Source organism: Ursus maritimus, unplaced genomic scaffold, assembly GCF_017311325.1.
Source record: "Ursus maritimus isolate PB19 unplaced genomic scaffold, ASM1731132v1 scaffold_2, whole genome shotgun sequence".
Classification (NCBI taxonomy): Eukaryota; Metazoa; Chordata; class Mammalia; order Carnivora; family Ursidae; genus Ursus; species Ursus maritimus.
Genome location: NW_024424452.1, coordinates 41,028,493 through 41,041,429, shown reverse-complemented (window position 1 = coordinate 41,041,429; position 12,937 = coordinate 41,028,493). Strand labels below are relative to the sequence as shown.

The 12,937-nt window shown below is 54.9% G+C and overlaps 1 protein-coding gene across 1 annotated transcript in view; it reads left to right on the top strand.

The window, feature by feature from the left end:
* The window catches only part of LOC103668691 (ubiquilin-4), an 18,814-nt gene extending 14,406 nt beyond the window's left edge, over nt 1–4,408 (top strand). Inside the window, exon 11 of the mRNA XM_040635789.1 lies at nt 2,770–4,408. Coding sequence (XP_040491723.1) covers nt 2,770–2,922 — 153 coding nt within the window. The 3' untranslated portion in view covers nt 2,923–4,408. The remainder of the gene's footprint in view (nt 1–2,769) is intronic.
* The last annotated feature ends 8,529 nt before the right edge of the window (nt 4,409–12,937 follow it).

Here is a 12,937-nt window from a genome sequence, read left to right as displayed (position 1 = left end):
TTTCAACCGGCGTGTCCTTTGCAGAGCAGCCGGGAGAGGGGCCAAGCCAGAGGGACAGGGACCCACGCCCCCGTGCTTGGGGGCCCATGCTACGGCTGCCCTTCTGAACTGTGGAACCAGTCAGCATTGGAAGGAGGGAGATGGAAGGGCGGCAGCATCTGGTTTCCATCTGGACCCCTTTTCTCCTGTTCCGTTGTTTTCCTCCTCATGCCAGGGGTGTTCAACAGCCCAGAGATGCAGGCCCTCCTCCAGCAGATCTCTGAAAACCCCCAGCTGATGCGGAACGTGCTCTCAGCCCCCTACATGCGTAGCATGATGCAGACGCTGGCCCAGAACCCCGACTTCGCTGCCCAGGTACGCAGCTGCCACGGGGGAGCGCGGTCCAATCAGCCCCGAGCCAGGCTGCTGGGTGTGAGTCTCAGGCCCACCGCCCCCGAGCTGAGCCTCTCAGTTTGTCCTCCTGTGAGCGCTCAGGGCAGCGGCTCCCCCTTCGGACTCGTGCCGGTTCAGTGCGTTCATACGAGTACGCGGCGCGGTGCAGGCTGAGCGCTGTGGACTCGCGCACTGCTGTCAATGCCAGACGTGGCACTGCATGCCCCGGCTCGCCCCAGTGTGGCTCCATCTCCTCTCACTGCCCCACGTCGGCCTCCGGGGTTCCCCAAGAGCCACACTTCCCGCCGTGGTGGGGGTGCCGCGGGAGGCCGTGGGGGTTCTTGGGGTGGGCGGGCCCAGGTCTCCCCTGCTGCCTCCACCCCGGCAGATGATGGTGAATGTGCCGCTCTTCGCGGGGAACCCCCAGCTCCAGGAGCAGCTCCGCCTTCAGCTCCCGGTCTTCCTCCAGCAAGTGAGTGGGTCCGACAGCAGGTGGGAGGGCGGGGCAGAGCTCGGGCCTGGGGCTGGGGTGGCCTCCTCCGTCCTGCCACTCCCATGGCCTTCCTGTGCCCTTTCCCACCAGATGCAGAACCCGGAGTCCCTCTCTGTCCTCACCAACCCCCGGGCCATGCAGGCGCTCTTACAGATCCAGCAGGGCCTACAGACCCTGCAGACCGAGGCCCCCGGGCTGGTACCCAGGTAAGGGTTGTGGTGGGGGGCAGCAAGTTTCGGGCCCCCTCCCCGGGTGCTTCCCGCAGCCATCGCGTGTCCGAGGGTCTGCTCTCCTGTTCCCTCCGCCCTTCCTTCTAGACCTCATGTGCCCTCCCTTTCTCAGCGGCTCATCTCTTGGTCTATCCTGCCTGCAGCCTTGGCTCCTTTGGGATGTCCCGGACCCCGGCACCCCCGGCAGGCAGCAACCCCGGGTCTGCACCCGAGGCCCCCACCTCCTCGCCGGCGCCCCCTGCCGCGTCTCCTGCCGCGTCTGCCGCGGGGGCTTCCAGCGCTCAGCAGCATCTCGTACAGCAGATGGTCCAGCTGTTGGCCGGTGGCGGTGGGAGCTCGCAGGTATGCAGGGCGGCGGTGCCTTCGCCACCCCGGGCCTCCCTGGCGCCGTGCGGCGGAGCTGCGGAAGGGAGGCAGCCAGCCCCGGGCACTTGCTGGCCTCAGGCAGGTTGCCGCCTTCCCTGAGCTCCGTTTCCGTGGCCGTGAAATGGAGCCGAGAACAGTGACCGCCCCGTCGGGCTGCCGGGCGCCGTGCTGAGCGTCTTCTGGTGCCTCCCAGGAGCCTTGTCAGGAAGCTGCTGGCTCTGTCATGAAAGGGGAAAACGGAGGCCCAGAGAGGTGACGTGCTTGCTCGGAGTCACACAGCCCGGGAGTCGGTCACGGAGCCGAGATGCAGACCGGGGTGTGCGGCTCTTGAACGTGCGCCTGGACCCGTGTCCAGCATGGGCGCCTGTCCCGGCGCACTCGCCGGAATGGAAGTGGCCGCCAGCTCTGAGGCAGGGGAGGAGGCTCTGGGCCGGGAGGTCCCCGGAGCCCTGGGTCACAAAGTCAAGGCCAGGGCGTTGGGCAAGGGGTAGCATTGACCTCAGGTGAGGCCCTTCACCTTTCTCTGTAACTGCCCTGGGAAAAGCCTTTCAACAGACACACCAGCGTTCCCCGCTCTGTGCAAGGCCGTGTGTGCAGAACGCTGTGGAAGGCTTGCACCCGGGGTCTCCGGGGTCCGGGCCTATGGCGAGAAGCAGCACAGAACACTGCAGAAGGTTCTCGCACGTTCGGGGCACATCCTTTCCTTCCGTGGACGGCGCCTGCGTCCTGTCAGAGGCTGGTGGCCTGACATGGCTGGGCCCCTAACGGCTCTGAGTGGCCGGGCGTGAGCTGGGCTCCTGCCGCCTCGCAGCCTTCGGGGAAGCATTTCCAGACGTTCACAGGAGTGTCAGGAACGAAAAGCCTTCTCTTTTGTAAATAACTGGGTTTGTTGATTGGCTAAGCAAAACCCAACAGGTTCTTTCTTTCCCGGGCCCTTCTCGGCCTCTCCTGAGGCTCTGTGTGAACACGGCCTGGAGACCGGGGAGAGCACGCGTCTCCCTGACCGCAGAGCGCTCGGCTTCTGGGGTGCCGCGAACATCTCCAGAGGGCTGATGGAAAGCGGTTAGGAACGTGGGCTGATCTGTTACCTTGAAATGTCCAGAAGGACGCCCAGCTTCTGTTACACAGTCGCGTAGTGACCTGGGGTGTGCAGGCTCCCTGCCCCTGCTGGTAGCTCAGCCCTCCCTGCCCCCTGGTTGACCTGAGGATGTGCGAGAAGACCTGCTTCCCGTCGCCCCACTGTGCGCCTCAGATTCGGGGGGGCCCAGGGTGGGCCCGCGCCCTCCTCATAAGGCCTGTCCCCTCCAGGTGCAGACACCGGAAGTGAGGTTTCAGCAGCAGCTGGAACAGCTCAACTCCATGGGCTTCATCAACCGCGAGGCCAACCTGCAGGCCCTGATTGCCACAGGAGGGGATGTCAACGCAGCCATCGAGAGACTCCTGGGCTCGCAGCTCTCCTAACCGCTCGGCCGTGCCGCCCGCCTCTCCCCTCCCTGGGCGCCAGCCCCTGCCCTCTGTGCCTGCCGTCCCCATCTTCTCCCCGTCCTCTCCAGACAGCAGGGTGGCTTCAGGGGCACGGGCGTGGCCCCAGAGCTCTGAGAATTCTGGTTTCACTTGCACATCTCTTACGGAGTCTTCTGTCCAGGTCCTGCTTAAGCGGGCCGGCCCCAGCTCCTGGCCCGCTGCCGTCTCGTGCAGCCTGCACATGTCCCGGTGGCGGTACGGGGTTGGCAGGGGGACTGCCATCTGCTCTGCACGGACGGGGTCTTCCTCGTGGACCACCAGGGCTTGTTGTATGGTTACTTGCAGGGACTCTTCCTTCCCTCCGCCCCCTCCTCCCGCCGCAGCCTGATCTGTGCCGGGGTCACACACTCAGAGGGAGGGGCAGGTGGACAGGCTGACTTTTCCTCCTCACCCCCTGTCCTGGTCCCTTCATCCAGGCTTTGTTGGGATGTCCTGAGAGAGGAAGATGCCTGTCCTCCCTGTCTAAAGGGGGAAGCGACCGCGGTCTCTGTACAAGGAACTAACAAGCCCTGGACCAGCCCTGTGGAGATGTGCTGGAGGAAGGGAACGGGGTGAATGACCTGGGTCAAAGGCTCAGAAGTTGGACTTGACACTTAGGGAATGGAAGCCCTCGTAGCTGTTTTAGGTGGGAGAGCACAGGCGCAGGCCTGGCAGAGAAGGCCTAGAGATGCTAACAGAATTTGAGCTGGAGGACGGGGCTCACAGGGGCTCCTACTGGTTCTGTGGCCCGGACCCACCAGTGTCCCCAGGTACCACTGGTTTGAGCCCCCCTCAAAAAGACGTGAAGGGATTGGGGTCAGTGGGTGTGTGTGCAGGTGTAAGCCCGCACACCTGTGCACGTGAGTTGCACAGGAGGGTGGATTCTTTGTTAATGACTGGTTCCGAGCTCTCTCCTACCAAAGAGAAGTGGGCAAAAGGGCCAGTCGGGGCAGGAATACAGCCCAGCGCGCTGGGCCCCTCGGGCCCCTGGGTGCTGTGTCACCCGAGGGTAGTGTAGTTATCCCTTGCAAGGCTGTCAGGGCTGTGAGCAGCACCCCCCCCACCCCTCCCCTCCTTGCTGTTGGGGAATAGTACAGGAGTCTCCCCTGCAGTCCCTGGCCTTTGGAGTCTCCACTGTTTGCTTCCAGGCCAGAAAGTTCTATTTGAGGAAGGAAAGGAGAGGGTGGCAATCATGCCTTTGATCTGGAATTGGACGTCGCTCTCTTGGAGCGCAGAGAAGGCTCATGCCGCCTCTTCTCCCTGCTGCGTAGCCCAGCTGCTTGGAGGACCCACGGCTGAGCGTACAGAAGCGAGAGAAGCAGAATCTTGTCCAGGTGGGAAAGGGTCCCAAGCAATCCAGAGAGGATCTCTGTGTGGCTTTCCCCCCTCCTTCCCCGACGTCCACACTGGCCTTTGTAAATAAATGACGTGGTCTTTGTTGTCATGCTGTCTTGGAGTTTGTTTTCTGGGGGAGAGGAGGCTGGCTGAAGACAGCTTGGTTCTAGGGCTTTTTACAAAGCAGGGTTTGGAGATGTGGCCGTTGGGTTCAGTTGGCAGAGGTGTTAGACGTTGAAGGTGAAGGGAGGCTGGTCGAGCCTCAGGCGGGACTCAGGGCCGGGAAGGGCTGCATGCCACCAGTCCCCATCGCCAGCTCTGGCTCATCCTGCTGCCCGTGCGGACTGAGGGAAGTCTAGCGGTGAGGTTGTCCCGTGCACGAGGTTCCGGACTAGGCCTCTGTGAGTGGGAGAGCCCGCTTCGGGTAACGTGGACCAGACGTCCCACGCCAGCACTTCTGCTACAAGTTTTAAAAGCTGGGAGAAGAACAGAAAATAACAAAAAAGCATCAAAGGGCCAACAAGACAGGTGGGGAACGCAGCGGGGAGGGAAGGCCCTAAACGCCGCTTCAGAGACACGGCGGAGGGGCTGAGCTGTGCTTTGAGAGCCTGGAAGGATGGGAGCTAGGGGACAGAAGGGGCGTCCGGGCACCTGTACAGATCCAGCACGTGGTCCAGGGCCCCGAGGGAGAGGTGGGAACAGAGCAGTCATGGATTCTGCAGCGGCGCCCCCGTTCTGGGTGGCCCGGAAGTTCTCGAGCCTCAGACCTGCAAGCGGATGATCCCAGATGGTGAGCATGTCCGCACGTTCGGGGGGGAGCGGCAGGATCTTCAGACACGTCAGCCACAGTGAAGGTGAATGAAGCACCGGCGAGACCAAGCAGGAGCGAGGGACAACGGATGGACCCACGGCCATCCCGTCGGCTGGAATGACGGACAGAGACGGAAATGGCCGCTTAGCATTTCAACATAAAGGCCAAACTTGGAAGTTTCAGCAGAGACCGGAAACTACCAAACAGGACGTGGCACAATGGTGGAAGGACCCGGTGGCGAGCCGAGCAGGGAAGTGGAATCAAGGAGAGTAGGGTGGCAGTGGATGGATTTACTGGCAGATCCCACGCGGCCGAGCGGAGCGCTGTCCTTACTCGCGGATCCCACGCGGCCGAGCCGAGCACCGGTGGAGACAGGCTGCAAGGATGAACGTGGAAACTCCATTTGCCAGGACGGAGGAGGCACAGGACGCAAGGAAGCCGGGCCGGCTGGTACTCGACTGGAGCCCTGGGACGGGAGAAGCCGAAGGACGACTTGCAGGAATAATGTCACAATGATCTAGAACTGATGAAAACCCACAATTCACAGATTCAGGAAGCCCAACACTTTGCAATAACTTGCACCCTGCGAAAAGGCAAACGCAAAGAGATGTTGTAACGCCAGGAGCAGGGGTGGAGCTCCGCATCTCTGAGCTTCAGCAAGTTGCCTGCCCGTCTGCACTCCAACGCCCAGTGCAAGAACCTTTCCAAAGCGAAGGTAAGACAAAGACGTTTTCTGACAAACCCAAACTGAGACCACCGCCAGCCAACTCACGTGCGGGGTGATTTTCCATCATGATAAAAAGAAAAAGAGGACAGACTGACGAGCCACAAAACTGGAAAACACGTGTGTAAATCTAAAGGAACATTAGTCCATAAAACAAAAACAATAATATCTCCTCCGTGAAGATTCGTGACAGGGGAGCTCAGGAGCCAGACGGCAGGGGCTGGGGGTGTGCACCATGGCCTCCACTGCCAAGTGCCAATTCACGGTAACCACTGGGAACCCAAGGATGGATGTTTTCTTTTCTTTTTCTTTTTTTTTTTCTAAGATTTTACTTATTGGGGTGCCTGGGTGGCTCAGTCGTTAAGCGTCTGCCTTCGGCTCAGGGCGTGATCCCAGGTCCTGGGATCGAGCCCCACATCAGGCTCCATGCTCCGCTGGGAGCCTGCTTCTTCCTCTCCCACTCCCCCTGCTTGTGTTCCCTCTCTCGCTGGCTGTCTCTCTGTCAAATAAATGAATAAAATCTTAAAAAAAAAAAAGATTTTACTTATTACTTGAGAGAGAGCGAGAGATAGAGCATGGGGAGGTGGGAAGCAAACTCCCCGCTGAGCAGGGAGCCCGATGCAGGGCTGGATCCCAGGACTCCGAGAGCATGATCTGAGTCGAAGGCAGATGCTTCAGCAATCAAGCCGCCGAGGCGCCCCCAGGATGGATGTTTCCTCACCAGCAAACAGAAGCACAAGGTGTACCTGCCAAACGACTAGAGGGAGAAAACAAAGTGAGGACTCAAAAGCAAGACAAGGAAAGAAGTACCATGTCAAGAGGTCCAGGAGGTTTTTCAGGATGGGAAAGCTATCGTGCATGATCCTGCCCAGGTGGACACATGACACCGTGCATTTGCCAAAACCCATAGAACTTTCCAGTGACAGAAACCCTAGGCCATGCAAACTGGAAACATGTCATCTAGGAGGTCAGGGGACCCCAGGACGGGATGAAGAATGTAACCAGAGGATCTAACTATCTTATAAATGTATGAAATCCGTTCAACGGGAAGGGCAGGGTAGATGCGGACCCAGGTAACTCGGAAATGAGCGCAGTCAGTAAAGGCAAAGGAAACCTCGCTCTGTGCTCTGGTTGGTACGTGTCCCATGGATGTATTGTTAACAATCCTGATACCACTATACACGGTGCTAGAATTGAACAACTAAGTAATTGTGGGTCCCCAGGGCAAGCGCCGGTTCTCACTGTGGCAGCGGGAGTCTATGGACCAGTGAGGGGATGAGGCTACAATGACCCAGGTCATGATGGATTAGAAGTGGAGCTTAATACAGATATAGATAGAAATACTCAGAGATGTGTGAGTTAGCACACGTCTGTGTCCTTGCTCGCGGGAGAGGGGGCTGAGGAGACATGACACTTGGTGACATCAGGCACACCTGGTACCCAGGCCTTGGTCTCTGACAGCATTCTCCCGTGAAGGCAGCCAGGGCTCCTCGGAGGAACGGCCGATGCCAGGACGGGAGATGTGCAAGGTGAGCTGGGAGCCTCCCGTAGGGAGTGAGCGATCCACAATGACGGGGACGTGACAGAGGGACACAGGAGCCCCTGGCCTCCCAATGGCCAAAGCTGGAGCAATGTGACCAACAAACAAAGGGCACAGAATTATAACCTGAAGGGTAAAGTACATGCTTGTGAATCTATGGACACAAATAAGTAAGTGAAGAAAAACATGGGTGAAAAAAGACAAATGAGTGCAGAAAAATTCCAAACAACTTGTCAACTTATGTAACTGTTCTGCCTAAAGGAGGTAGAGCATAATTCCTCCCCCCCCCCCCCCCCCCCCGCCGCCAAGTGTGGGCTGCACAGCTCTCCCTTCCAAAGTATGGAAAGGGGGCAGGGCAGGGGTGACTTCAGAGAGGGGACACGACCTCAGCCCCGGAGCGAAGGTCAACAACAAATCATGTTGACAACATGTACTCAAGATGATAAAAACAGCGTTTTACCTCTGTTCTCTTCTCCCCCAAAACTCATTACTCCTATCTAATCATGACAAAAACACCACACGTACCCCATCTGCGTACTCCTCAGAACTGTCAAGGTCATCGGAAACAAGGGAAGTCTGAGGAAACGTCACAGTCAGGAGACGTGACAATCAAATGTAACGTAGCATCTGGGATGGGAGCCTGGAACAGAAAAAAGATACTAGCCAAAAACTAAAGAAATCTGAATAAAGTATGGACTTTAGTTAATAATGATGTATCAGTAGCAATTCATTCACTGTAACAGGTGCACTGTACTCATGTAGGGTGTTATTGATGGGGAAACTGGGTGTGGGGTATATAGGAACCCTCTTCACTGTAACGGGTTTTTTTATAAATCTAAAATTGTTCACAACAAAAAGTTTATTTAAGATGAGACAGAAGATACAGAACAAATAGGAAGTGCACATAATATGGTAGATTTAAATCCTAATATGTAAGTAATTGTATTAAATGTAAATGGCCTAAATGCTTCAATTAAAGGCTGAAGATTGTAGGGCTGGATCAATAAAATAAAAACCTAACTACAAGGCCAAGAGATCCTGCACATGGAGGCTTTGGTGCAGCCCATAGGACAGCCCTGTGCACACCCCAGTGTTGGGTCCCTCAGCCCATCGCCTGGGGACCCAAGGCCAAGCCCAGGAGGCCCAGGTCCACTGGGGACCTCCTCCGAAGGAGGTGGGGGCACTGAGCCCTTCTTGAGGCTGAGCAGAGGCCAGGACACTCCAGGGGCTGCAACCAGCCTCGTAGAGCCCAAGGTGGGTGACTCCCAGGCCACCTGCCCTGTGGGGACAAGCAGCCTTTTGTCCCTCACCACCTCCTGGGTCATAGCCCTGCCTGCAGAGAATAGGGAAGGAGGGATGCGGCCCAGACTCCAGGAGAAGCTGGTGTCATGGGAAAGGGCTGGTTTTAATCACTCCCTTTTAAGTGAAACATTCTGAATTCCCTGTGGATGGGGCTGGGGGTGACCACAAGACATTTGTAGAAGAGAAGAAAACAGAAAGATTGAAAGTACAAGTCTGGGAAAAGATAAACAGCAAACACAAGCCAGAAGAAAGCTAGGGTAGCTAGATTAATAATAGGCCAGACAGAATTCCAGGCAGAAAGCAGTACTAAGAGGTAGAGAGGGTTAATTCATAATGATAAGAGGTAACATTCACCAGGAAAATATAGTAATCCTAAGTATTTATGCACCTAATAACATGGCCTCAATGCATAAAAAGAAAAAAACTGAGAGGAGCCTGGGTGGCTCAGTTGGTGAAGCATCTGCCTTCGGCTCAGGTTATGATCTCAGGGTCATGGGATCAAGCCCCGTGTCAGGCTCCCTGCTCAGCGGGAAGTCTGCTTCTCCCTCTCCCCCTGCCTGCTGCTCCTCTCCATTGTGTTCTCTCTTCCTCTCAAATAAATAAATAAAGTCTTAAAAAAAAGTTGAGAGCACTACAAGGAGAATTGGAAAAACCCTCAATCATAGATCTGAACACACCTCTCTGTAATTGATAGCTGTAGGCAGAGAAACAATAGCGATAGGGACTAAGATATAGCATTAATTCTAAGATACAGATTTTTTTTTCAGGGCACCTGGGTGCCTCAGTAAGTAGATCGTACAACTCTTGATCTCGGGGTCATGAGTTTAAGCCCCACGTTGGGTGCAGAGATTACTTAAAAATAAACTTTTTTTTTTAATTAAAAGATTTTATTTATTTATTGGACAGAGAGAGACACAGAGAGAGAGGGAACACCAGCGGGGGGAGTGGGAGAGGGAGAAGCAGGCTTTCCCACTGAGCAGGGAGCCAGACACGGGGCTCAATCGCAGGACCCTGGGATCATGACCTGAGCCAAAGGCAGACGCTTAATGACTGAGCCACCCAGGTGTCCCTTAAAAATAAACTCTTAAAAAAATACAGATTTTTTCATATTTCAACATCCCTGAAAGGAGGATTTAAAAAAAAAATAAAATAACTCTTGGTGTCCCGGAATTGAGTCAGAGTTCGGTTGGCAGCATTTTAAAACTTTTCGGTGGTAAATAAAGTAACAGTGTGTTATGTGTTGGATTGTGTCCCTCAAACACGTCTATGTTCAAATCCTAACCCCCAGGACCTCAGAAGGTGACCTTATTTGGATAGAGGGTCATTGCAGATGGAATTAATTGCGATGAGGTCGTCCTGGAGTGGGGGGCCCCGACCCACTTACGCTGGTGCCCTCCTTATAGAGGGCAAATCTGGGCACGGACGTGCAGAGCACATCGTGTGACAGTGAAGGCGGAGGTCGGGGTGGCACTCGCACAAATGAAGAGCACGGAGATTGCTGGTGAGCCCCCAGGTGCTGGGGGAGAGGCGCCGCCCAGGTTGTCCCCGGGTGCTCATAAGGAGCCACGCCTGCCCACACCTTGGTCTTGGACTTCTAGCTGCTGGACTGTGAGACGATGGGTTCCTCCTGTCTAGGCCACGTGGTTTGTGGGTCGTGGTGCTCTGTTAACACACACCGGGGTGCGCCTTAGGTTCAATGAGAAACACTACATACAACGCTTCACCCAATAAAGGATAGACTATATGTATTTTCAAGCATACATGGCACATTCACAAAAATTAAACATATACTGAGAAATACAACATTTGCCAATGAATTTTAAAGGACAGAAATAATACAAAGTATGATCTCTAATCATAATGCGGTTTTCTAGAACTCAAAAAGATTTTTGGAAATAAGGACATATACTCCTAAGTAAGCCGTGGGTCAAAAAAGAGATAATAATGTCAATTGTCAAATATTTTAAAACTAAGCAGTAACAAAAGCTTCCCTATCAACACTGATGGAACACAGTTAAAGCTATAGGTAGAAAAAAATGTGTAGCCATAAATGCATATATTAGAAAAAGGAAAGGTTGAAAAGTAATGAGTTAAGTAACCATCTCAAGAAGTTAAAAAAGAATAGAAAAATATACCCAAAGAATGTAGAAGGCTAGGAGCACCTGGGTGGCTCAGGCGGTTAAGTGTCTGCCTTCGGTTCAGGTCGTGATCTCACGGTCCTGGGATCGAGCCCCATGTTGGGCTCCCTGCTCAGCGGGGAGTCTGCTTCTCCCTCTGCCCCTCCCCCTGCTTGTGCTCTCTCTCTCTCTCTCTCAAATAAAGAAATAATCTAAAAAAAACCCCCAAACCAACAGAAAACAGCAAGTGTTGAAGATGAGATTGGAAGTCTGCACTATTGGCGAAAATGTGAAATGGTAGAGCCTCTGTGGAAAACAGGGTGGTGGCAGCTTCTCAAAATATGAAAAATAGACTTACTGCATGATCCAGCGGTTCCACTTCTGTGTCTACGCGCAAAGAACTGAAAGCAGGTCTTAGAGAGGTACTTGTACACCCACGTTCATAGCGGTACCAGTCACAAGGGCTTAAATGTGGAAGCCACCCAGCTGCCACTGATGGATGGACGGAGGAGCGAGACGTGGTAGAGACTCGTCGCTCAGCTTTGAGAAGGAGGGAGATTCTACCCGGCGCTACGACGTGGACGAACATCGAGGACGTCACACTAAGTGAAATACCCGCCCCCCCCCTCCGCAGGTCACAATAAACACAAACACGTGATGCCGTGAGGACTTCGAGTCGTCAGACCCGCAGAGACAGAAAGGAGGTGGCGGCCGCCAGGGCTGGGGCAGGAGGGGCCGGCAGTCAGTGTCCGATGGGCACGGAGGTTCGGTTTTGCAGAGTGAGGGGTCCTGGGGGCGGCCGGCCACGGTCGTGGTACAACCGTGTGAACGCATTTGGTGCCCCGAAGCGGGCACTTAAAGTGGTTGAGGCGGTAAACGTGAAGTCACGTGTTTTACCACAATATAAAAGTTTTTTGTTTTTTTTTAAGATTTTTTTAGATAGAGGGGTCGGCTGGGTGGCACAGCGGTTAAGCGTCTGCCTTCGGCTCAGGGTGTGATCCCGGCGTTGTGGGATCGAGCCCCACATCGGGCTCCTCTGCTATGAGCCTGCTTCTTCCTCTCCCACTCCCCCTGCTTGTGTTCCCTCTCTCGCTGGCTGTCTCTATCGAAAAAAATCTTTTTTTTTTTTAAAGATTTTATTTATTTATTTATTTGACAGAGATAGAGACAGCCAGCGAGAGAGGGAACACAAGCAGGGGGAGTGGGAGAGGAAGAAGCAGGCTCATAGCAGAGGAGCCCGATGTGGGGCTCGATCCCACAACGCCGGGATCACACCCTGAGCCGAAGGCAGACGCTTAACCGCTGTGCCACCCAGCCGACCCCTCTATCTAAAAAAATCTTAAAAAAAAACAAAAAACTTTTATATTGTGGTAAAACACGTGACTTCACGTTTACCGCCTCAACCACTTTAAGTGCCCGCTTCGGGGCACCAAATGCGTTCACACGGTTGTACCACGACCGTGGCCGGCCGCCCCCAGGACCCCTCACTCTGCAAAACCGAACCTCCGTGCCCATCGGACACTGACTGCCGGCCCCTCCTGCCCCAGCCCTGGCGGCCGCCACCTCCTTTCTGTCTCTGCGGGTCTGACGACTCGAAGTCCTCACGGCATCACGTGTTTGTGTTTATTGTGACCTGCGGAGGGGGGGGGCGGGTATTTCACTTAGTGTGACGTCCTCGATGTTCGTCCACGTCGTAGCGCCGGGTAGAATCTCCCTCCTTCTCAAAGCTGAGCGACGAGTCTCTACCACGTCTCGCTCCTCCGTCCATCCATCAGTGGCAGCTGGGTGGCTTCCACATTTAAGCCCTTGTGACTGGTACCGCTATGAACGTGGGTGTACAAGTACCTCTCTAAGACCTGCTTTCAGTTCTTTGCGCGTAGACACAGAAGTGGAACCGCTGGATCATGCAGTAAGTCTATTTTTCATATTTTGAGAAGCTGCCACCACCCTGTTTTCCACAGAGGCTCTACCATTTCACATTTTCGCCAATAGTGCAGACTTCCAATCTCATCTTCAACACTTGCTGTTTTCTGTTGGTTTGGGGGTTTTTTTTAGATTATTTCTTTATTTGAGAGAGAGAGAGAGAGAGCACAAGCAGGGGGAGGGGCAGAGGGAGAAGCAGACTCCCCGCTGAGCAGGGAGCC